General features: G+C 51.5%; 9 protein-coding genes across 9 annotated transcripts; 4 read left to right on the top strand and 5 right to left on the bottom strand.

The window, feature by feature from the left end:
• Nucleotides 1–179: 179 nt before the first annotated feature.
• On the top strand, nucleotides 180–4,339 carry HETIRDRAFT_477618 (uncharacterized protein; the record flags this gene model as incomplete). The annotated part of the gene is made up of 18 exons (XM_009550257.1): nucleotides 180–321; nucleotides 387–733; nucleotides 786–874; nucleotides 901–981; nucleotides 1,038–1,204; nucleotides 1,260–1,373; nucleotides 1,429–1,774; nucleotides 1,840–2,135; nucleotides 2,197–2,285; nucleotides 2,339–2,399; nucleotides 2,452–2,518; nucleotides 2,592–2,726; nucleotides 2,788–3,002; nucleotides 3,068–3,143; nucleotides 3,199–3,364; nucleotides 3,428–3,619; nucleotides 3,688–3,751; nucleotides 3,820–4,339. The coding sequence occupies 18 exons, from the start codon at nucleotides 180–182 to the stop codon at nucleotides 4,146–4,148; spliced, it is 2,976 nt and encodes a 991-aa protein (XP_009548552.1). The 3' UTR covers nucleotides 4,149–4,339.
• A 237-nt stretch (nucleotides 4,340–4,576) lies between these two features.
• On the top strand, nucleotides 4,577–5,193 carry HETIRDRAFT_103440 (uncharacterized protein; the record flags this gene model as incomplete). The annotated part of the gene is made up of 3 exons (XM_009550256.1): nucleotides 4,577–4,734; nucleotides 4,834–4,994; nucleotides 5,057–5,193. 3 exons carry the CDS (start codon nucleotides 4,577–4,579, stop codon nucleotides 5,191–5,193), a joined length of 456 nt encoding a protein of 151 aa, XP_009548551.1.
• Nucleotides 5,194–5,693: 500 nt separating this feature from the next.
• HETIRDRAFT_321855 (uncharacterized protein) lies at nucleotides 5,694–6,973 on the bottom strand (the record flags this gene model as incomplete). Its single annotated transcript, XM_009550255.1, has 6 exons — nucleotides 5,694–6,131; nucleotides 6,181–6,204; nucleotides 6,266–6,350; nucleotides 6,406–6,492; nucleotides 6,746–6,792; nucleotides 6,869–6,973. 6 exons carry the CDS (start codon nucleotides 6,971–6,973, stop codon nucleotides 5,694–5,696), a joined length of 786 nt encoding a protein of 261 aa, XP_009548550.1.
• Nucleotides 6,974–7,385: 412 nt separating this feature from the next.
• On the bottom strand, nucleotides 7,386–9,456 carry HETIRDRAFT_103441 (uncharacterized protein; the record flags this gene model as incomplete). Its single annotated transcript, XM_009550254.1, has 2 exons — nucleotides 7,386–9,224; nucleotides 9,283–9,456. The coding sequence occupies 2 exons, from the start codon at nucleotides 9,454–9,456 to the stop codon at nucleotides 7,386–7,388; spliced, it is 2,013 nt and encodes a 670-aa protein (XP_009548549.1).
• Nucleotides 9,457–11,624: 2,168 nt separating this feature from the next.
• Nucleotides 11,625–14,001, bottom strand: HETIRDRAFT_477615 (uncharacterized protein; the record flags this gene model as incomplete). Its single annotated transcript, XM_009550253.1, has 7 exons — nucleotides 11,625–12,066; nucleotides 12,122–12,794; nucleotides 12,847–12,979; nucleotides 13,040–13,343; nucleotides 13,396–13,466; nucleotides 13,679–13,821; nucleotides 13,877–14,001. The coding sequence occupies 7 exons, from the start codon at nucleotides 13,999–14,001 to the stop codon at nucleotides 11,707–11,709; spliced, it is 1,809 nt and encodes a 602-aa protein (XP_009548548.1). The 3' UTR covers nucleotides 11,625–11,706.
• A 370-nt stretch (nucleotides 14,002–14,371) lies between these two features.
• Nucleotides 14,372–14,621, top strand: HETIRDRAFT_171480 (uncharacterized protein; the record flags this gene model as incomplete). The annotated part of the gene is made up of 2 exons (XM_009550252.1): nucleotides 14,372–14,391; nucleotides 14,450–14,621. The coding sequence occupies 2 exons, from the start codon at nucleotides 14,372–14,374 to the stop codon at nucleotides 14,619–14,621; spliced, it is 192 nt and encodes a 63-aa protein (XP_009548547.1).
• Nucleotides 14,622–14,784: 163 nt separating this feature from the next.
• Nucleotides 14,785–16,043, top strand: HETIRDRAFT_103444 (uncharacterized protein; the record flags this gene model as incomplete). The annotated part of the gene is made up of 2 exons (XM_009550251.1): nucleotides 14,785–15,011; nucleotides 15,065–16,043. 2 exons carry the CDS (start codon nucleotides 14,785–14,787, stop codon nucleotides 16,041–16,043), a joined length of 1,206 nt encoding a protein of 401 aa, XP_009548546.1.
• Nucleotides 16,044–16,585: 542 nt separating this feature from the next.
• Nucleotides 16,586–18,286, bottom strand: HETIRDRAFT_477611 (uncharacterized protein). Its single transcript, XM_009550250.1, has 3 exons — nucleotides 18,104–18,286; nucleotides 17,228–18,043; nucleotides 16,586–17,166 (listed from the first exon to the last, which is right to left on the bottom strand). The coding sequence occupies exons 1-3, from the start codon at nucleotides 18,260–18,262 to the stop codon at nucleotides 16,687–16,689; spliced, it is 1,455 nt and encodes a 484-aa protein (XP_009548545.1). The 5' UTR covers nucleotides 18,263–18,286; the 3' UTR covers nucleotides 16,586–16,686.
• Nucleotides 18,287–18,610: 324 nt separating this feature from the next.
• On the bottom strand, nucleotides 18,611–19,711 carry HETIRDRAFT_49574 (uncharacterized protein; the record flags this gene model as incomplete). The annotated part of the gene is made up of 2 exons (XM_009549660.1): nucleotides 18,611–19,096; nucleotides 19,151–19,711. The coding sequence occupies 2 exons, from the start codon at nucleotides 19,709–19,711 to the stop codon at nucleotides 18,611–18,613; spliced, it is 1,047 nt and encodes a 348-aa protein (XP_009547955.1).
• Between the last annotated feature and the right edge of the window lie 1,239 nt (nucleotides 19,712–20,950).

Below are 20,950 nucleotides of genomic sequence, written 5' to 3'. Positions count from 1 at the left end.
GGACCTGCAATCGCAAGCCTATATAGTGAAGAACCACTGGCCGTTTGCGCTAAGTTGTCGATGAAAGAGAGGAGAGCCATGATGCCGAAAACACGTGATAGTGCACAGAGCTACCCCAAAGGTTTGTCTGTACTTTACGTTGCTACCTCATTTGCTCCTCGAGGTCGCGTTAGTTTCTCATGTCACTCGCTGCCCAGGACGGTCTGCGGCACAGGCCTACAAAGGTGTCGGAGGCACCATCTGTGGAGAGTGCTTTGTCCGGAGATCACGATAAAGGCATCAAGGAGGAAGTCGTGTGGGGAAAGACCCCTAGCGGTGAAGGTACGCTGGCAGCTGCTGGCAAGCTCTACGTGTCGAATTGAGCTGAAATATATATATATGCGTAGTATTCCGTGTACCGACCACGCACGACGTCGTGACCGCCTTATTACACCCTGCGCACCCAAAGTCACATCTCGACATCCTCAACATTGCCCTTTTGGCTCTCCAACTCGTTCTCTTCGCCACACTGCCACGTACTCCGAGAAAGATTTTCTTCTTCTTTTACTTTGCCTTCTGGAGATCGGCCTATGACGCTGGCTTAGGCTACGTTCTGACGAAACAGAGCAAGAAGAAATGGATCGTCAGAGAAGTGCAAAGGCTGGGTTGGTTGGACGAGGAGCGCAGGCCCGAGGTCAGGAACTGGATCAAGAATCAGCTTGTGGGTAAGATGGGCAAGGACTACTCCTTTGATGTCGGTTTTCTCTTTTCCTCTCCCAATTATCGAAATTCATGATCATTCACAGGAATTGCCTCTGGAATACAATACCTGGCTGCTCTTCCGCCAGGCCGTAGATGTCATTTTGATCAAGCACGTGCAGCTCTCTCCTCAAATGTACCCATGCTAATTGCGTTTCCTAGTGACTTTATGTCTTATTGCCTGTTCACTTTTGCTTGCTTCCGCGTTCCCGAAGGGCTTTCAATATTTGTACACGCTTTGAGGTAACGCGTTCTATGTTGTCACTAGCTTTGTTTTATCTGATGTTCATATTACTTAGGTGGATCGGAGGCGTCGTTCTTATTGGCTTCAACCTCTGGGTCAAATCTGAAGCTCACCATGTTGTCAAAGATTACGGTTGGTACTGGGGCGACTGCTTCTTTCAGCGCGGGAATCTTGTCTTCGATGGTGTTTTCGAGTTAGCCCCTCATCCGATGTACTCTGTCGGTAAGACGACTCAGCTTCATTGCATGTAGTGTCTAACGGATTCTATTCCATATAGGTTACGCGTGGTTCTATGGTTTGTCGATGATAGTGGGCAGTTACCCAGTTCTATTTGTTAGCCTGGCAGCGCACGCAGCCCAATTCGCCTTTTTAGTGATGTTTGAGAATCCTCGTTAGTCTCGTCATCTTGCATACACGTCGAACGGCACCTCATTTACTATCTGCAGACATCGAGCGAATGTACGGTCAGCGAAAGCCCCTTGCAGAGCGTGTCCCATTACAGCGCAAGGAATCGCCGTCGCATGTGAACCTTGCTGAACACTCGAATCGTGGGCGTTCATTCTCTGATCCGTCTGACATACTCTCGACACCCTCTATCACTGATGGAGAGACGGCCACCGAAACTGAAACGGAGACCGAGTACGACGGCACCGTGAGGCGCCGAAGGACGGCTACGACGGCACAACCCGTCATCACGAAACAGAGGAGCAGGTCTCCCATATCGCATCACGATCTTCTGAACAGATACTTCAGAAAGGATACCATATTCATTCACAATCTCGACGTTTTCAGGTATGCTTACTCGTCCGTTTTGCAACGTATCTGGCGGTAATGAAGTTCTGTATCTTTCTTGCCAGGGCCTCTGACTTCATGCTCCTCCTCGCAATGTTCTACCCACTAGCGTCGATATTCATTCCATCTCTATCCCACCGGGCAACGCTCGGTCTCCACTTCACGCATGCGCTTTTCTGGTGTCTTTTCCATTGTTTCGGTCTTGGACTTGTCCTACAGGGTCAAAGCGAAAAGAAGTCTCTTGTGAGGCACTTCATGAAGCACTATCATTATCCGCAGCGTGACGGTGGTAAGGGTGCAATCCAAGAGGCTTTCACGAACTGGAAAGTGATCTATAATTTGAGCATGTGCATGACATACAGTGAGTGTGTACCCGACGGCTGGACGATCGATGAACTTCTGAACTGGCTTGGTTCGCGCAGTTTCGTTTTTTGGACTGGTTTGGAAGACATATTCAATTCCAAACGACTGGACTGTGGGGAACGAACTTCTTCGCCATACAATGGGTGCTGTGAGCGATCGTCGCCATGTCATCCTTTTTCAAAATATCAACTACCATCTCAGATCCTCATCGCCTTGCATATTTGGGCGTCGAAAGAGTCGTTTGAGGTTCTCGGTGTGTTCGGTACGTTGATTTCCCCACTCGAGGCATAATGCACTTACCAAAGGCAATATAGGGTGGTTTTACGGAGATTTCTTCATGGAGGACTTCCCATCCAACCTAGATTACTCTGGCATCTACCGGTGAGCGCCAAGGCCCATTTGTTTTACACATATCCTGATAACCTGATTGATAATCCTTCAATTATTCTTGTAGCTACCTCAACAACCCGGAAATAGTTTCTGGTGCCGCGTTCTTTGGCCTCGCTCTCATCAGCGACAGCAAATTGGTCTACGTGCTTGCCTTTGTACGGCACCTCTCGTATTGGTGGTTCCTTCGCAATGTCGAGAAGTGCGTATCGTCTTCACACTGCCTTATAGTGATTTTAGTACATCGCTCACATTATCTGAAGTCCCCATATGCGCAAGTTGTACGGTGATTCGCTCCGTCAGGATGCTGGATTTGTCAAGGTGTTCAAGAAGGTTGCACGTAAGAACGCGAGGCTCCTCGAAACGCGTGCCGGACGTCATGGGCCAGAGATTCGGCGCGTCGCAAGGGAAGTTAAGGGCACATTCGACAAAGTGTACGAGGAGACCGCAGAAGTCGTAGAAGAGTTTTTGGCGAAATGTATGAGGACGTTTCTACCGGATGGTTCGAGCGCCCGGCTCAAAGCTGATCCTCCTCCTGCCCAGCGCGCCCGAAGATTTCGGAAGTCGTCCAGGACACGAAGTTCCTTCTTCAACAATCCAGAGAGAAACTTGTGATTACGTGCGTCGCATCTACGCATTTCCTCCCTACATGATTCTTATGGATAAGTCTTCAGGCGCGTCGCCAATGATCTGTCCTCATACGAGACGGACAAGTACAAAATCTCTATAGTTTCCAACCACGCGGGCGGTCGGTTACGCTTCCACCTGGGCCAGCAGATCACAGCACAATGGCAGGCTCCCGTCAATCACTCTCGCCGCGATTGGATTGGAATATATCGAGTATGCACTCAGACGGGCTTTGTACCCAGATGCACAAAGTTACTGACTATGCTTGACACCTAGGTTGGAGCCAATCAGTCGAAACTCATCACTAAGACATCGTCGTTGGGGATGTGGGTGCCTGTACACAATGAGGAGTGGGAAGGAGACGTGCCCATTGGCTCGGACAGCAGCAAAAAGGAAGGCAACGAACCTGAGAGCGGTAAAGTGGTGTTCCAGGGAGATGCATTACCATGGCAGATCGGAAAGTATGAGGTACGCTATCGGACATCTATTGTAAATTTCCAAGGTGTTTGGTCCTTACGCATACACATCGCAAACAGGTTCGCTATCACCATGACGGCAAATATAACGTGCTTAGCCTTGATGGCCCTCTCGAAATTTACGGTACTACATCCTATGCCTTGCGATCTCTGGCTTTATCACTGATGGGCTTTCTGCTTCTATTGTCGCAGTGAACAAACTCGAGACGCTAGACTTCAGCTCAGTTCGATCGTCGCTGATGAACATCGTACCTCTTTGTCTTGATTCCGACCCTTCACTCATTCCTCTATCTTGCCGAGCCGATCTCAACACAGACGAGAATTCAGAAGGCGAAGAATATGAGAACGGTCGCACCCGCGATGATTTCCGTTTTTGGTCCGAGCGTCAAGCAAAGAGAATTGCACGCGCGATCGAACAGGTGTTCGAGGTAGAGTATACCCCTGAAGTAATCATGGCGGATGCAAACTTGTCTGCACTCGCTCATCGGATTTTGGCATCAAAAGAGATATTGGAGTCTTAACTTACTTGGTGGGCTATACTCACGTTATCAGAGACCCTTCATTTTAGATACGGTTCTGCATAAGAAAGGAACTCAGAGGGCGCGGTGGATAGTTTTTTGGCATACTTATAGGAGAGATACCTAGATTAGTTGGTCATATATACCACAAACTTCTTTGTTCGGGCGCCTAGTGAGAACCTGCATACTAACTTACCTACATGCGCTTAAGGCGAGCCGTTCAAGCCAGTCTCTGTCAGCTTGATCAATGGTAAGTGCTTGTTATCTACTCGACGAGCCAACTCTTCGAAAGACTTCATACGAACCAATCGACAAGTCGGCGACATCAAGTATCCAGCGTCGAAGTATTCTCAGCCGGGCGTCTAACTACATCAACGCATATTTTCCCGCGAGTTTTCTGTGTCTCATATGTCATCGAATCCCTTCTGAAGATGCACTCTGAAGTCAAGCCGGATCAGCAGGCTCTACGATTTACGGTGAACAAGACACAGTTCTACCTCTCACAGTATGCCGACGCCGCCGCCAAAAGCTCAATGTGTTACACTCTCGGTGCCGTCCTGGTCAAAGGCGGTAAAGTCATCTCAAGCGGGTACGACCATCACTGAACACATTACGATGGTGCCGACGCTCGCACTTGCGGACATCGCAAGCCCATGTCCATGCACGCCGAGATGCACATTATCTTTAGCGTGACGGGCATGTCTCTTTCGTTCCGCACGCAGGGTGCGCGGGTCGTGTCGGATCCACAACGAGAAACAGGAGACACACTTAAAGGGTCGTTCGCCTCCGCTCTCGCCGGCGAGGGGCAACGGGTTTTATGGAGTGGATTCTTCGGGTCGGAGGACACACGTGCAGCGACAGAGTGTTGGCAGATTGAAGCGTGGGCGGAAGTTGCAAGAGCGTCACGGTAGCGGATATGGAAGCGAAGGCGGCGACGCGAGGGTGGGGGATCGAGATGATTCACGTTCGCCTCTTGGCAATCAAAGTGCTATCGGAACAGGAGAGGTTGACAGAGGCTGGAACTCCCGTCGTCGTGATCCACGTGTAAACGGGGCGGACATCTACGTCGCACGGGTGACGAAGAAGGGGAAGGGAAGTCCTATGCCCTGTTGGCGGTGCCTTGAGTAGTATCGCTGGGCTGGTGTGAAAAGAAACTTTCACTAAGACGCATATCAGGGAAAGTTCGAGGTGGTAAAGGTGAACAGCGCAGAGAAAGAGGTGTATGAGATCCGCGCAGATCTTCGCCTGTATTCTGGACTGGTGAGCCCGTTTGTCCACTATCAGCACATCGTTTACCGATACGTCTTTGCGGGAACTGTGTACTTAACAGCTCGCGGAATGTATCATAGAATTACGATGTGTCTCACTGGATTTGAACATGAGACAAAATTGTACATCTTCCCTGCCGGTGATCAACATGTGTTCTAACTCTTTCAAATTCTCAACAAATTATGTTAGCTGAGGTGAACCCTGCCGAATCGCACCTGAGGCCAACAAGCAATCTGTCCTTTCGTTTCACACTCGTTGAGGTATTGTTTAGTCTTCCTGTCATTTCCTCGCTACGCTGGGCCTAATACTGACGACCTTCCCTACATCCCGACACGTAAGACTATACCTTGTCTGCCGCTGCAGAATTCCTCCATGCATGACCGCTTTTTTCTCACCCTCTCCCCTGATCATCTCATAATTCGCGACCCGTATGCCCCCCGTTTCAATATCATTTCTTCCGCTGTCGTGCGCGATTAAGCGATCTTCCTGGACTTCGGATATACCATGCAAATGATCAGTATACAGTTCAGAGGTGGTGATGACAAGGCTGCGCGGCTCCAGTAAGAGAGAAAGTGAAGGCGTAGTATCGATCGTGCGGCCGTGCTTGCTATCATCGGGGCTCGTAGACGGCGTATACTGGAAGTAGTGCATGATTGTATGTGAGCCCAGGGAAAGGGTCGCCACAACCGGATGGTAGGAAGGGCCATCCTCGTGAGGCTGTTCATGTAAGCACGATCACCAAAGGAGTGCAAAAGAGGGAACGAACCATGATTCCCTGTCCTGACTGATACTGCAGATGCGAATAACATCGATTATGAGACTATTTGATGGACGGACATAAAGATGTGTACCTCATTCAAAATAACATGGTTTGGGCGATGATGCGGGGAATCAGCAAACGCGCCAGTGGCTTCAATACGTGAGATAATATCGGGGCTGAGGCAAGATATAATTACTGAGCACGGTAGAATGGGTGTACGTCGGATCTTACAATTCGGAGAGGAAGGGCGGTAGAGCGTCCGGGATGAGAGCATTCTTGGGCGTCAGTTCGCCACCTGTGGCATATGCGCGAAGCGCCCTCGTCAATATCGATTTGACGGGTTCTGGAGGTACAGACGGAGAAAGTTTTGATTGTCTCAAAGTTCGCATCCCTCCGGGACGGCCAAACACTAATTGGCAGTTTTTTGTTGTTGATCATTTGAATATACAAGCGACCTACCCCATGTCTGTAGCCTGCAATATGTAGTGAAGACCGTGAGGAAACGAGATACGCCCAAAAGCGTGCAATGAGATCAAGGCGAGTTTCCCATAGGAAGCATATGGGAGCCCACCGACGATTGGAAAGCTGCTTCCATTTCTTTTTGGGGGTTTCCTGTATCTTTCGAAGAGTCCCAAACAGGCTCTGATCAGCCGGCGCCTTAACGCCTCCTCGGATGGTAAAGATACACACATACCTTACGCAGCAGGTAAGTTTCCTCTTCCTTAGTCACGAAATCGGGTATGTAGTACGTATTATTCGAGCCTGGTATCAAATGAGCCTGGAAGGTTGTTTCGTGCATGGTAAATGATGGATAGTTGGGTAAGAGTTTGAGACGTGGGCTACGGCAAGTTCAAGAACGACGCGTGATGAGCTTGCGTGGCAGGTAAGGGTAACGTAGTTATGGGTCCACGACCACTTATCCCATTTGGAGCTTCAAATTTTCATCAAACAAAGAAAAGACAAGTGGAGACGCCGATTAGCGTAATTATGAATTGTTTTCACGAGTGATAACTGATTAACTAGACGAGTTCCATACTCAAGGCGATACCGCGGCGCAAGACTATAGTAGTAAAGCAGTGAGCATATGAGAAAATGGTCATAGATGTGTCGTGTGCGAAATATGAAGCATCGAAAGCCAGAAAAGTGAGGAAACTAAAGAAAGAACAAGATAAAACCCAAACACCTGTCGCTCGCAGGAAAAAAGAAGCAGTTCACGCCCTTATTCGCCAGCCGTCCCCCTTCCGGCTTACCTTCCCCACACCACCGATCCCCTCGCGCACGATGAGCCAGAGCCCCGTCGACGAGACTACATCTTTGATTTCTTCCGCCGTGAGCACCAACCCGTCCTCGCCGTCTGCGATCCAACTCGGCCGCGCGATCCCGTGCGCGTTCAACGTCCGCCGGCGCACCTTCATCTGGTCAACCACGATGTCTGGCAGCGGGAACGGCACCTTGAGCATTGAGACAACCTTAGGGTGGTGCGGTGTCGGCGACAGCGTCGCAACCTTGACACGGATCTGCGCCTGATGTTGCGCTGTTTCCCCCCCTTCTCGCATCCCTCGCATCCGCCGTACAATAAGCGTGCAGGTCCACGGCGTCTCAGAGTCTTCAGGGTCGCTCTCCTCACCGTCGTCAATTTCTACCGCGTGACTCACACCCGCTTCTGTCGTGCCAAAATCGCTGCCATCGGCACCGGTCGACACACTGTGGCGATCCGACGCCATAGACATGCGCTTCTGCTGTCGCGAGAGTGTCAAGACCGGCGAAGCCTTATCCAAGGACGTTGTCGATGCTGCATTGGACGAAGTGAACCCCGTGCTACGTCTTCGGCTCACGTTCCTGCTACGCGGCAGCGATAAATCCGCCGCGGCAGACTCGCTCTGCTCCTTTCGCTTCCGTGCGCCTGTCTTGCCGCGCGTCCAGATGAACTGTACCTCGACTTGCGCCGAATCTTCGGGCGGCAGGCGCGAGTTACGGCGCTCGTCTGAGAGGCTGATGTTGTTCATCACGCCCATCATATTGGTCAGAAGGCTCTTGTCCGACCCTTTGATCCATCGGCGCACGATCCACGCATAGCTATGTGGTCTGCCGCGTGGGTTATTTGATGGAGCGCTGAGGGAAGGCTGGATACCGAGGCAGGCGGGTTGGAGGATGATACTGGGCGGCTGGTAGTAAGATGGTGCGACTCCATCAGGTGGTGGACTGAGGGGTGGAACAGTGGAGCTTGCAGAGAGGAGAGATGAGCGCTTAGGATGACCCGATGGGGCGCTAAGGGTCTTCGAGCGCATAGGTTTCATAAACGAGGAAGTGATTGGTGACGGGGATGGGGACACGGGCGGAGACGTGATTGAGCTGGAGGGGGAATGGGATACAACTTTCTTCTTGAAGAACTTGCCAAAAATCTTCTTGGCACCTGATGCACTCGGGGGAGGGTCTCCATGATAGGGGTTTGATGCAGAGTTAGGAACTGGTGTATCTAGGCCAGCAGACGAGACAGAGTAGACAGAGGACATTGGGGTATGTGGATGTTCTAAATTGGCATTGAGAACGTCACGGCCGCCGTCGATGCTCGTCCGTGTGCTAGAAGAGGGTGGAGGGACCTGAATGCTCAGAGTGGAGCTTGTCCCAAATACCTCCACCGGTTCGAGGATTGCAAGGTTGATTATCTCCAGTCCACGTCTCATGTACTTGGCCACTTTCGCGTCCGTTCCGGCGTCGACAACGACATTCGTCATGACGTTGTGAGCCTGGAGATTGTAGAGCGGTATGATCATACGACGCGATCCATTTGTCGAGCTGGATGCTACGGAGGAGAAGGATGTCGTGGATGAATAGCCTGAGTACATAGATACATCTGATCTGTTCGAGGTAGTTCGAGTGAGAGAATTCTGCTCGACCTCTTGATCATGGGACGTATTAGAAGATAGGTCGATGGATTGACGTGGTAGGGTAGTTCGTTCACGCTCTCGGAATTGTGGGGGGACGAGCTGAACTTGTAGATTGAGTGGGTGGTTTGATTTGGCCGGCGGGGGTCTCACGATGATGAATGTCTGAAGGGGTTTGAGAAGATGAGGCTGAGGCAAGCAACGTATGCCTCGGCATCCTCACCTCATTTGTTTTTTTCTCTCTCTTCTTGACCCCGACCTCGTCTACCGTTGGTTGGCTCTGAGCCTGGGGTTCTTCGGCGGGTTGACGAACGTCCTCGTCTATGATTGCATCAGGAGATTTCCTGTCCTGGTGCATCTGCAAAGCAGGAAGGAAGGAAGAGAGTGTTGCGAACATTGAGAAGGAAACATGCAGAGCAGGTGCGAAAGAAAGTAGAGGAGTCGAGCGCTGCGGTTTTGTGGAAGCCGGTGCGTCATTTTCCGCCAATGAACCCATCCTGTTACCCTCTTTATTACGTAAATTCTTGATCGTTGCAGTGACCTCCGGTGGTCACTCCGGCAGTCCGTAGCCGTGCGCACAGATGCTTCATATGAGAACCGTCGAAAGTTGATCGCACAATAATTCTAATGTGCTTCCATACACAGACTTGCTCGCCTTCAGGTCTGTATTTGCATGACTTGACAAGGGCGGTAAAGAGGCAATAGCCCAAGTCTTCAAATCTTGCTGACGATCGAGGAGAGATCGATCGTCATCCTCGACAGTCAACATTTTACGGTACAATCTGGGTCAAGTCGCGTGCACAATCTCTACAGATCTTCATGTGATTCCCCATGTGTTCTTCATCCATTCGCCCGGCTTGATAGGGCTTGATGCAGGAAAGGATTCCTGTAGAACATGAGCGTTTTCATTCAGGCTATCGAAGGAGAAAGTAAGAGACCGGTCTTCGCAGGAAGCAGAATACAACGGCATTGATCTCAAGCTGACACCACTGACACAAGGATTACCGGCCTCAGCGCCGATTTTGACCAAGTCCGTAGGATTTGGATGAGTGATGTTGGATGACTGTATCGGTACCTTGTCAGGATCGCAATGCTGCCCCCGACGGGACCGAGACATTTGGGCAGAACATCCAGATTCGGTAACAGGCGATCGATATCCTCCGATATCCTCCGATCGGTCACGAGCAGGAGCCGTCTGTTTGAATCCTCCAACTTGTAAAAGATTGAACGATCTCGTACGAGATAAGTAAATGGAGCTGACTTGATCAAACAGGTTCACGAGATCAGACCACGTGACCGCCAATGTTACGATGTGTGCAGCTCTGAGCCCAACACTGCCCAACACCATTGACACGGTGATGGCCCAATTACCCGCCGCAGCAAGCAAGTCCTGTCTTGCGATTTGGCAATAGCATTCCGCAGCATCGGAAGCAGTGCGTGCGGTAATCTGTGCTTTACTTTGGCTGAAACGCTGTGGTCGAGTTGTGGTCGTCGTCCACATATTCATCACTGAGAGATATTGGGTGGAATAGGCACCAGCCTAGCCATCAAAACATAAAATACATTGTCAGCATCAAGATCTCGAAGGCTGAACCATGTAGGGCCGCGTATGCACTATGTAACACTAACAAAGTACTCATACCTAGTCATCTATGATCGCAAGGAGCGTTCCACTTCGCCGCCGTACCGGAAACGCCCGCATTTCTGTCAGCGAGTGCGTACCTCGAAAAAGGGCAAGTACTAATCTATACTAACACATCGTGCTCTGTGGTATATGAGTCATTTAGCTTTCGCACCGGGAGGCCCGCATCCGCGATTCAGATGTCTGCATCAGTCGTGGTCTGGACAGGTGGCCGACTTACGAATCGCCCATGGGATAAGCGGCAAGTCGATGGTCTGCGACTCTGCGTTAACCATAAGTCGCTGTCATTTCTGAGAGGGAGACAGTCATCCAGCCTGTCATAGTTCCGTTAGGCCAGATGTCCATGTTGCGGTTCGTTATGTCGCCTGGCTAAAAGGACACCGATGCATTACCGAGGCCATCCCATGATGACGATGTCGGTGACTCAGTACCGCCACAGCTGTATGTTCTGTCATGGCAACTAATACCTAAAGAGGCGACCACGTGGGATCGGGATCAAAGACGGGATAGATGAGATCGCAAGGGAACTCGACTGTTCAAATGGGATCAGGACTACAGGAGACTACAGGTGACTCACATACGCACTCAAGATCCTGATAGTGTTCACACCGGAAACGACGATAAGACAATGATATCAACTCCGTTTGTGGTACACAAGACAGCGTTGAAGGAGCATTCGCCAGAAATTGTACCGACACGGATGGGGCAAGACTCAGGAAAGTCGAATACGGCCCTTGGCAAGGAACATCTAGGTCAGAGCCCACGCAACGAGCGGATCAGTGGTAATTCTTGAGATAATAGACGCAACGCTTACCGCCATCACGCCTGTTGTATACAGACATTTAAGGAGATTAATCAAGTAATGTGTGAACATATACGCACACTAATACAGATGCCGAGAACAATCAATTCCTGCAGAGGTTCGAACAGACACTGCCATTGGCAAGAGCCACACACCCTCCTGGAAACATGCAAGTTTGACTCCAGTAGGTCTACCTCGTAAGGTCATACCTCTATCCCAGACATCTCATAGTCCATCGGAACATCCTTTCGTTCCATCCATGCAGCATCGTCGGTCCCCAAATTCACCCCCTTCCCACAATCCAGCCGTCGCCGAACCGGCAGCTCCTTCAGTTCCACGTCCCCAGGCCACCGCACCACCACGTAATGCTCCCCGTGCCAACCAACGAAATGTAACGAAGGCAGCGTGATCGCGATGTGCCGTGCCCCGGAATTCCATATATCGGATTGGATGTGGTATTCTCTTTCCGACATCAGGTTGTGCTGAGGCCGGCGGACGTGTGACCCGTGCAAGTGGAGTATCGACAGGGACGTGAACCGGCGGAATGATTGCGCGAAGAAGTGCTAAATGTCACACAAAACCAGTCAGCTGGTAGAGTTCTAGGGATATCGTACGCACCAAAGGTGTATCCCAAACGATGGCAGACAGGTGGATCGCAACCATATCTCGCGGTATGCTCTGTACCAGACCCTCCACTGACTTTGAAGTCAGATTCGCTATCCGTACTCGAAGCACTCGCAAACCTGTCAGCTCAGGCAGAACACCCAGCATCAATTCCCAAGAGCATCCTCCCAGGTCCAGCCGCCTCAGACCCTTTCGGCCCCTCAGGAACTGCATCACCGACTGGAACAATGCCAGATTGTCGTCGTGCCCGACGAGAACAAACCGAAATGCTTCCAGATGCGGCAAGAACGTATGTTGGCCATCGATAATATGGTCACTCCCGAATACCACCGACGCCGCGCCTGGTTGCTCGAATGTGCCGTGCAAGGTAAGGCTCTGCAAGCGGTGCGCATGCGCGATGCGCGCGAGGACGACATGCGAGATCCGAGTGTCGAACAGGTCCAGCTGAGTCAAATTCTGGATCGTTGTGGACTGAAACGCGCTGTCCCAAGAATGTGTCCGTTTCAGATATGCGCCCAGCACGAGGTGTCTCAGCGTCGACGCGTTGTTGTCTAACACTGTGCGCACTTCGCCCATGTCCGCGAATCCGTCGTCGTCCTCTGCACGGAGTGTGAATTTACGTAGATGCTTGAAACGAGAGACGCCGACGGCGTCAAAGTGCCATCCTCTGCACGCAACAAGGTGAGCAAACGGTCCGTGACAGACTGGAAGAAACATACATCAGACCTAGTTTGTCAAGATGCGGGTGGGTGCTTAATATGGCCTCGACCATGTCCGCCTGCAATTCGGGATACCCGATCCATTCGAATTCCTTGAGGGCAATGAACCCAGGAAGAGCTGTGCGAAACAGTCCTAGGGACAAAGCGAATATGTTTCGACAGCTGGAGCATCACTCTATCGAGGGAGACTTACGACATATGAGATCTAGCAGTTCACCCTCTTCATGAGCCCAGTGCAGCCTCAGCGTCTTGATGTACCTCGCAAACACGGGATCCGCCTTGACTCGATCGAGGATGTCCAAGCCTCGATTTTGACCTTCTTGGTCCTCACCAAAGTATAGATCCACGGTTCGGAAGATCACGCGAGCGGCGATGTCACGATAGAACGAGGAGACGAAGAGCCAAGTGCGAAGAAAATATCGAGGAATGAACTCGGCGATGTTTTCCCAGATTTCAGCGGGCACCCTTCTTAGCACAGGAACATTTGATGTGGATATCTGAATCCTAAAGTCTGAGTCAAAAGGGTGAATACGCTGTTCAAGCACTCACAAGCCTATCACGCCGAATATGAACTGGGATGTCCTTTATCGACGGGTCGATCTTTGCTGCAAGCTGGAAGTCTGGGATTGCGTCAGAATAGAACTACTTGAGGACACAGTTCAGAGAATGTGTCAAAATAAACAAGAGGGAGGCTCGTCGAGCGCGCAGTAATGGAGGCTTTCATGTATTATGTGGACTTTGGCGTGCGAAAAGGGACTCGATATGATGGTTGTTCGCTTTTGCGTCATTTCAAGACACGCAAAAAGACACACTGAATGGAACTGAATCTTACCTTGCTCACTCTTCATAAGCAACCGCTGTCCGGCCTCTTTCCTAGCTTTGCCTCGAGCAACAAGCGCCCGAGCAACAGCATCCTGCGGCAATCCGGGTGTCCTCAGAAACACGTCCAGATATCTCTCGACTTCGTCGCCATATCTTGTTGACCCTCTGTTCATGAATGACGTTCATTCTCGAACGTGAATCCACTTACCGCCCCGCTTCCAACAAGGCCAGGGCCTGATCGAGGAGTAAGCTCGCTTTGCGCGTCTGCGGGAGCGACTCGATGGCAGAGAGGACAGTTGACGTGAGCTCGTCGTGGAGTGCAGACGGTGACATATGTGTGAGGGGAGAGACAGTAGAAGGATGGGTGAGGCAGGCGGTAAGAACACGGCCCGTGGGCATGAGAATGCTTTTCTGTAAAGGGGAACGGCCTGCAGCGAAATGTCCCAGTATCCTGTTGACGATGTGACACCGGGATTCAAGCTCAACCGCTCAACGCGCCGGTCAGGTATGAGACAGAATGCGAACACAGGAGGGGGGCAGGTTTCTGTGTATCAGAATGCATTTCTTGCTTTGAAGACAGAGGGTTCCCCAATGTCACGGTTTAGGACAGAGAAGGTTGTGACGAGCGTGTGACCTTGCTCTACTAATGCCCTTCCACGTTCTGACAGCCCACATCTTCGTTACGAAGAGAGGACTGAGAAATATGCCTGATACACTCTCAAGGTAAGTGCACAATCCTATTTCAATGCAGTCCATCCAAACCATTTCTTATTTTGCTCAGCACTCCTGCCATTCCACGGCTGCCATCCGACGTTGCAGACGAGTTCTCCGGCCCTGGCTCGCAAAGTACGAGTGCAGCCTCTGCTCCCTCTCACGTCCATTCTATCCCCCCCGAGATACTCATCCACATCTTCGTCTGGCTCATCACTTTCAATCCAATACCCGCGTTATGATCACGGAGGGGGCCGGCACATACTCGACTCGCCTGGATGGTGCCGACGACGCAACTGTGCAAGCGATGGCGAGCCGTAGCGATTGCAAATCCGTGTCTCTGGACAGAGATCAATTACAGGGGCAGCGGTGTCCACTGGGCTCTGGAGATGACGCATCGCGCCCATGGCTGTAACCTTGGACGCAGACTGCATGCCGCTCTCAGACTACGTCGTCGAACACATCGACCACGTGCGGCATCTCGAGCTTAGAGATGGCCCTATGGGCGACGTGACTACGGTTCTGACACGTCTGAACCGCCCCGCGCCAATGTTGGAGTCTGTAAATATCTTTTGTGATGTGCGCGGTACCTTGCAGACCTTTTTGCACACACCACCCCGCGCCTGCGCCACGTTTGTCTCGTCAACTATTACGTCCCTCTGAATCACGCCATTTTTTCGGCAAGCCTCTTCTCGCTGAAGTTCATCAATCACTTGTTTACTTATGCCGAAACCGACTTGCCACCGAAACAATACACCTACGGTGAGGTACCTGATGTCCTCGAGCGAATGCCGGCCCTCGAGGTTCTATATGTCCATCGTGTCCTGTCACTTGGCCCTGCCTCGATGGGCACCTCCCGCAGCATCTCCTTCCCGCGTCTCAATGAGCTGAGTCTTGGAAGTGTGTTGAACAGCTGTTGTTCGCTTGTAGCAAACCTCGCCCTCCCTGCCCACACCTCGGTCCACATGATCTGCCACCCTTTCTCACACACCTGGGAGGACTGCCAGCTGCTCGTCCCATTCATGGCCAAGCGGGTCGCTGCGGCAGCCGCGATCCATGTTGTCGAGCATCTCGCCATATACTCCTTGTCGGACATGGATATTACGCTCACAATCGGGCCTCTTGAAGCGCGCAGGGCCCCATCCAGCGCTCTGCCTTTTAACGTTGTCATTACTTTTTCATTGAGCGGCGGTGCGATCATCCGCAGGCTGGTGGAGGCCTTCTGCGCCGTGCTTCCGCTCGGCGGGCTGCGAGAGCTGTCGGTATTCACGGGCCTCGAGAGCTGGTGGAGGCCACAGCACTGGCAGGAAATGCTCCGCCCCGTGCAGTGTGTGGAGACGGTAAACGTGCGGGGCACGGCGGCCATGCACCTCGTCAGCTCGCTCGCTTGGGAGTCGTGTGCGGGCGAGCCGGCAGAGGAAGCGCCATCTCTGCTCTTCCCCGCGTTGGAAACCCTGGCCATGTGGGGATTGACCATCCACGATGATACGTCAGAGACACTGTGTTCAGACTACGAGCTCGTGGGAGCACTCGTCCATCGCACCCATAAAGCACCGCTCGAGACGCTGAGGTTTTTGCGGTACAATGTGCAGAAGAAATGGATAGAGAAAATAGAAGCCATCGTGCCTACAGTCACCTTGGATTTTGACGCTCAGTTCCCGTAACCACGGCAGTGGTCAGGATAAGTAGCATGGCACGTCGCACTTTTTCTCCCACCGATCCTCAACGTACGTACGCGATCTGATTCTAACTCAACTGAGTGGGTCCATTCGTCTGCGGCGTCGATATAACAAAGGATAGATCAGGGACGCTCTCAAATCATCGATGTGGAAAGCAAAGTCTCATCTAGTCCTTCACATTGCCCGAATTCCGGGCTGTGCATGTGTAAACTCATACAAACGAGCTGATGTGGGGGCCGCGCGAGGCGCGTCCAACCTCATCCCCGCATAGCCCAGTTGCACAAGCTGCCCCAGGCCCGCGGGCTACGACAATGATACACCCCACCATTGTCGTCGCCGAATGCTACCTACGTGAGGCACGAACGGGCAACGGCGCTCGCGAGCTATAGTGTGCGGGGTAAATGACCTAGGTTCATGAGGATTAATCTCAAGTCAATCTCGGATCCCAACCCCTCACACGAGGTTATCTACGGGAGTTCCACGGAAAACTCTGGGCTAGGCTCCCTAGGCGCGCACGAGACACTTTTGACTGCAGGAAAGATCAAGCTAGCTTATCTACGTGCAGTGTACAGATACTACAAGAAACCCTACAGTACAGACGTAAATTACGTATCCTCAGAACCAACATCTATCTAAGACTAAAGCGCTGAGTGACACTTTGCCCCTGCTCCTTTACTTCCGGACGCCCCCAAACTTTCCACATTTTCATGGCCTCCTCGCGGTAACAGATAGTAAACACCATCGTCCCATCTGGGCTCAAACAACTTTGTCCTACGGTCCCGGTGTGTGCGGGGACACTGACAAGTCTCTTGCACGCGGGATACGAATGAACCGTGACAGAATTCGTGAGCGGAGACGGGATTGGTTTGATGATAGATGGCAACATTGCCTTGGAGGACTCCCATGATAGACCGTGTGTGCTTAAAAGCTCCTTAGAATGGGGTGACCAATGTAAGGAGAAGATACAGCTGTCCAGAGCTATAGTATGGAGAGGTGTTGGCGATGGTGCGGAAGATGGGGATGACACTCTCCATATTTTAATCTCTCCGTCCGGATAGGTTCCGGCTGTGGCAAGAAGATCAGGTTTCCAAGGGCACCAGGACAAGGCCTTGATATAATGGGCATAGGATCTGAGCAAAAAAATTCCATGTATAAAGGCAAACACGCACTTTGACAGGACTACGATGTTTCATTTTTGCGAACCATTTTGTGTTTTCACTCCGCATGTTACGTGCATCCCAGACGTGCACGATGCCCTTCCTGTCTGAGCTCGCCAGGAATCGTTCGTCAGTACTCCATTGCAATCCATACACATCACCCTTATGCCCCGAAAGCTTATGCACTGCGTCTTCTGTTCGACTGTCATAGAGCAGGAGTTTTCCATCGTTTCTACCAGCCATAAATTCGTGTCCCTTCCAGCTGATAGCTGTCAAGCCCATCCAGTCAGTATTGGGCCACTGCCGCACGCGTTGCCGTGTTTCTGCATCCCAAATTTGGACGGAACCCGTAGTCGTTCCCATGCACAGCAAATTCGATCTGTCCCCTCTCGCAAATTCGAGGGCACGAATCCGACCCATAGTTGGTCGTTGAAGGCTACAAAGATGGGCAATCTGTCGTGTGTCAAGATTCTGATAGTATACATCTGGCCCGCACGCGACAGCGATCACGTTGTTGCTGGACCACGCAAGAGGGTATGCCCATGGGTCCTGCGGAATGCCAGGACCATCAAGCGCGAGAATGAACTGTCTCCGTTTGCCTAGATGAGCAAGTGCGGAAGTGACATGGACTGTTTTCGGGGTATGGAAGAGCTGAGAGGCACTGCGCCGCAGAGCATTCATCATCCGTCCATCATATGTGTTCGTTGTATCCGTAAATTTGAGAAAGCGGTCATTCGCCAGGCCAAGGACATTCGCAATTCGCTGTGTGCGAGGAGTAGTGTCTATAGGGAATAGAATGTCGGGACGAACAGTGATAAAGCGGTCAGCCTAATGTAAGGGTCATGAAAATGTAAGCTGCTTCAAACGGTCAGCGATATACAAGCTTACCCTCGGTTCTGTGTTGTGATTGACATACTCTCCCCTATGAGCGTGATCGGGAGTGATATCTATAGTACCTATAGTCGATAGGCGTTGTTTCTTCGTCGAGAACTCGTTGGAGATCGCGACCCGCGAACGTCGCTTTCTGGTGGGTGTCTTGCACTCCATAGTTAGGCCAGCCTGTTGAACAATACTGAGGCTTAAGCTTTAGTTACATCATCTTATAGATGTCGAGGCGACGTACTCTGACATAGGGTGTAATACTTGATACAACGAGAAGAGGTGCCTCCAACTTGGAGGACGCCTACTTGTTGAGTGAGACAACCACGTGATCCATTGTTAGGATCAGAAGCTGTTGCCAAACAAACGCTCTACTCCCGAGGCCCTCCGAGTTCGATCACTGTTGGAAATGATCGGATAGCGAAAAAAAAATGACAATGCCAAACTACTTCACATACATGCTAGTGCGACAAATGGAATAATAAAAAAAGACAACAAACAATCGAACTTACAACATTACCGAATCCCGTTGGGTTCCACCACGCTGCGCTGCCTCCTCAATTCCTTCTTTTTCCCCCAAACGTCCCAAACCTTCAACTGCTTATCCTCAGGCACAGCAAAAATTATCTTCAATCCATTAGGGCTCATGACGCTCCCAGCAATAGCTGATGTCGCGGGGTATTCGGTTTTGACGCGAGCGAGGGTTGGGTAGGAGTGAACGGCGACGCAATTGGCCATTCCGGACGACTGGGAAGATGTTGGGGTTGCCACAGATGTGGTTGCGTCTAAAGCCTTGCCCGTGCTATGTGTGCTCAATAATTCTTTGCACTGGGTGGACCAATGAAGCGACGTAATTCGAGCATCGAGCTCTAGGACATCTGGGTTAGGATTTTGGGATGTTGACCCTGTAACGTTCCATAACCTGATGGTCCCTGTCCCATTAGGCGCGGCATCACCCGTGGCTAGCATCTTCAAAGAAGACCACGGACACCAAGCAAGACCCTGGACGCCAGTGTCAAATGGACAGGTAGCATACCGTGAAGTGAGAAATCTTACCTTGACAGCCCCAACGTGTTGCATCTTCCTCCGCCTCTGAATGAGATCTCCAACATCCAAAGGCGCATTTTGGCGCGCATCCCAGCAGTACACCGTGCCACCGTTGTCCGCACTCGCCAGAATTTTTCCTTCGTGGTGCCAGGCAAGGGCAGAGATCATCGACTGGTGCCGCAGCACCTTCTTGTTCTGCTCTTTCATTTTGGCCGTCTCTTTGATCCTGGTGTCGAAGTGTCTGATCGATCCTTTCTCTCCTCCCACTGTCAAGACGGGGCCGTTCCATTTCATCGCTGTGGCTGGCTTCGTCCACCAGCTCGTTGTCATCTTTTGAGCAGCTAGATCCCAGACCTGCACAAGGCCCTTGGACGTCGAGAGCGCCATTGTGTGAGGGTTGTCTTCGCCGCCGCAATCAAGGAGACGCAGGAAGCCGTGATGGTCCTTGACTTTGGCCAGTCCAACGATATCTGCATTCGTGGCCAAGTTTTTAATGTTGACTCGATTCCCGCGTCCAAATACCAGGATGTTGGTTTGAGACCAACTAACAGGCCAAGTCGCTCCTAGCATCGAATCCGTGACCCCCGAAAAATCAACGGTGATTTTTCCATTCCTGAGATACTTGTTGGCTGAGGTATCTGGAGCTGATGGTGGAGGTAGCGACGGCGAGCGATAGGAGCTCGGCGGGGTTGAGTAAGCGATGGTGTTGATGGCACTCATCGTAGCCTGGGAGAACGGTGTGCCGGCACGAGACACGTCGACCATCGATGCGGTGCGGCTCAATGATCGTCTTGATGAGCGTCGAGTGAGTGCTCTGCCTGGTCCTGCATCTGAATTTCTTTCTGAACGATCAAACTAAGATGAAGTGGGTGAGTGCTATCGGTGGCTATCAAAAATTGAACGGAAGGACGAACGGAGCTGCTCAAAGGCGTGATGGCAGGGCTTATTAAGCTCGTCCAGTCAAGGTATGATGAGTCAATACGCGACAACTCCTGTGGTCGCGGCCGTTTTCTGTCAGCCTCATCGTCGCTTCCACTCGAGAGCGGGCGTTTTCTCGTCGTTGTTTCAGGCACAGGCGTTGTATCTCTTCGTTCGGCGCTGCTGTTAGACGTGTTATCAGCAGTGCTAGCATTAAAGTGATCCTGAAGCACCTCGGTTCGACGGTGGTTGACCCCGAGGACATGCCGACGAGAACGACGATGAAGAAGAAGTTGAACAAGCCGCCCACAAGCCGCAGGTGGCAGATGCAAGACCAAAAAGGCAAAAACCCGAGATCGATTACATCAGCTAATGAGCGCGATGCTTATGCTTGTTGACGCGTTTTATCACGGTCATATGATTTTCACGTGGATCCTTTTCAGTCTCTTTTTGACACGTTCACAGTTGGGATCTCAGCAACCTGAACGGGTGGGAGGCGGGAGGCGCATTGCGATAACATTCTCGGTGCAGGTGCGAGGTTTCGAGGTTTTGAGAAGAGCCGTCTCACAATTTCAAGTGTGATGGATGATATACTTACTCGGTCGAAAGTGTCAGTGCCTAGGTGACGCATCCGAGATTCTCTCGCATTACATTGCTCTGGGATTCCGACACTCGCCTGACGACGATGATCCGTACTCGCACGCAGCATAGAAATGGGAGCTAACATGCCGACTCCAGCTCTGCAATGCAGTGGCCGGCTGTCTAACACTGGCACGTCGGTTTGGGCTTTCTCGGGATTCCTTTTTGTTTCAAAGGGAAGCTCAGGGCTCGCTCTGATGCTGGAAGGGCTGTGCGTTGATATTGATAGGGCATGTCTCAATTTATGTATGT

The sequence above is a fragment of the Heterobasidion irregulare genome (genome assembly GCF_000320585.1).
Source record: "Heterobasidion irregulare TC 32-1 unplaced genomic scaffold scaffold_07, whole genome shotgun sequence".
NCBI classification, from domain to species: domain Eukaryota; kingdom Fungi; phylum Basidiomycota; class Agaricomycetes; order Russulales; family Bondarzewiaceae; genus Heterobasidion; species Heterobasidion irregulare.
This window is presented reverse-complemented; position numbering and strand designations above follow the sequence as displayed.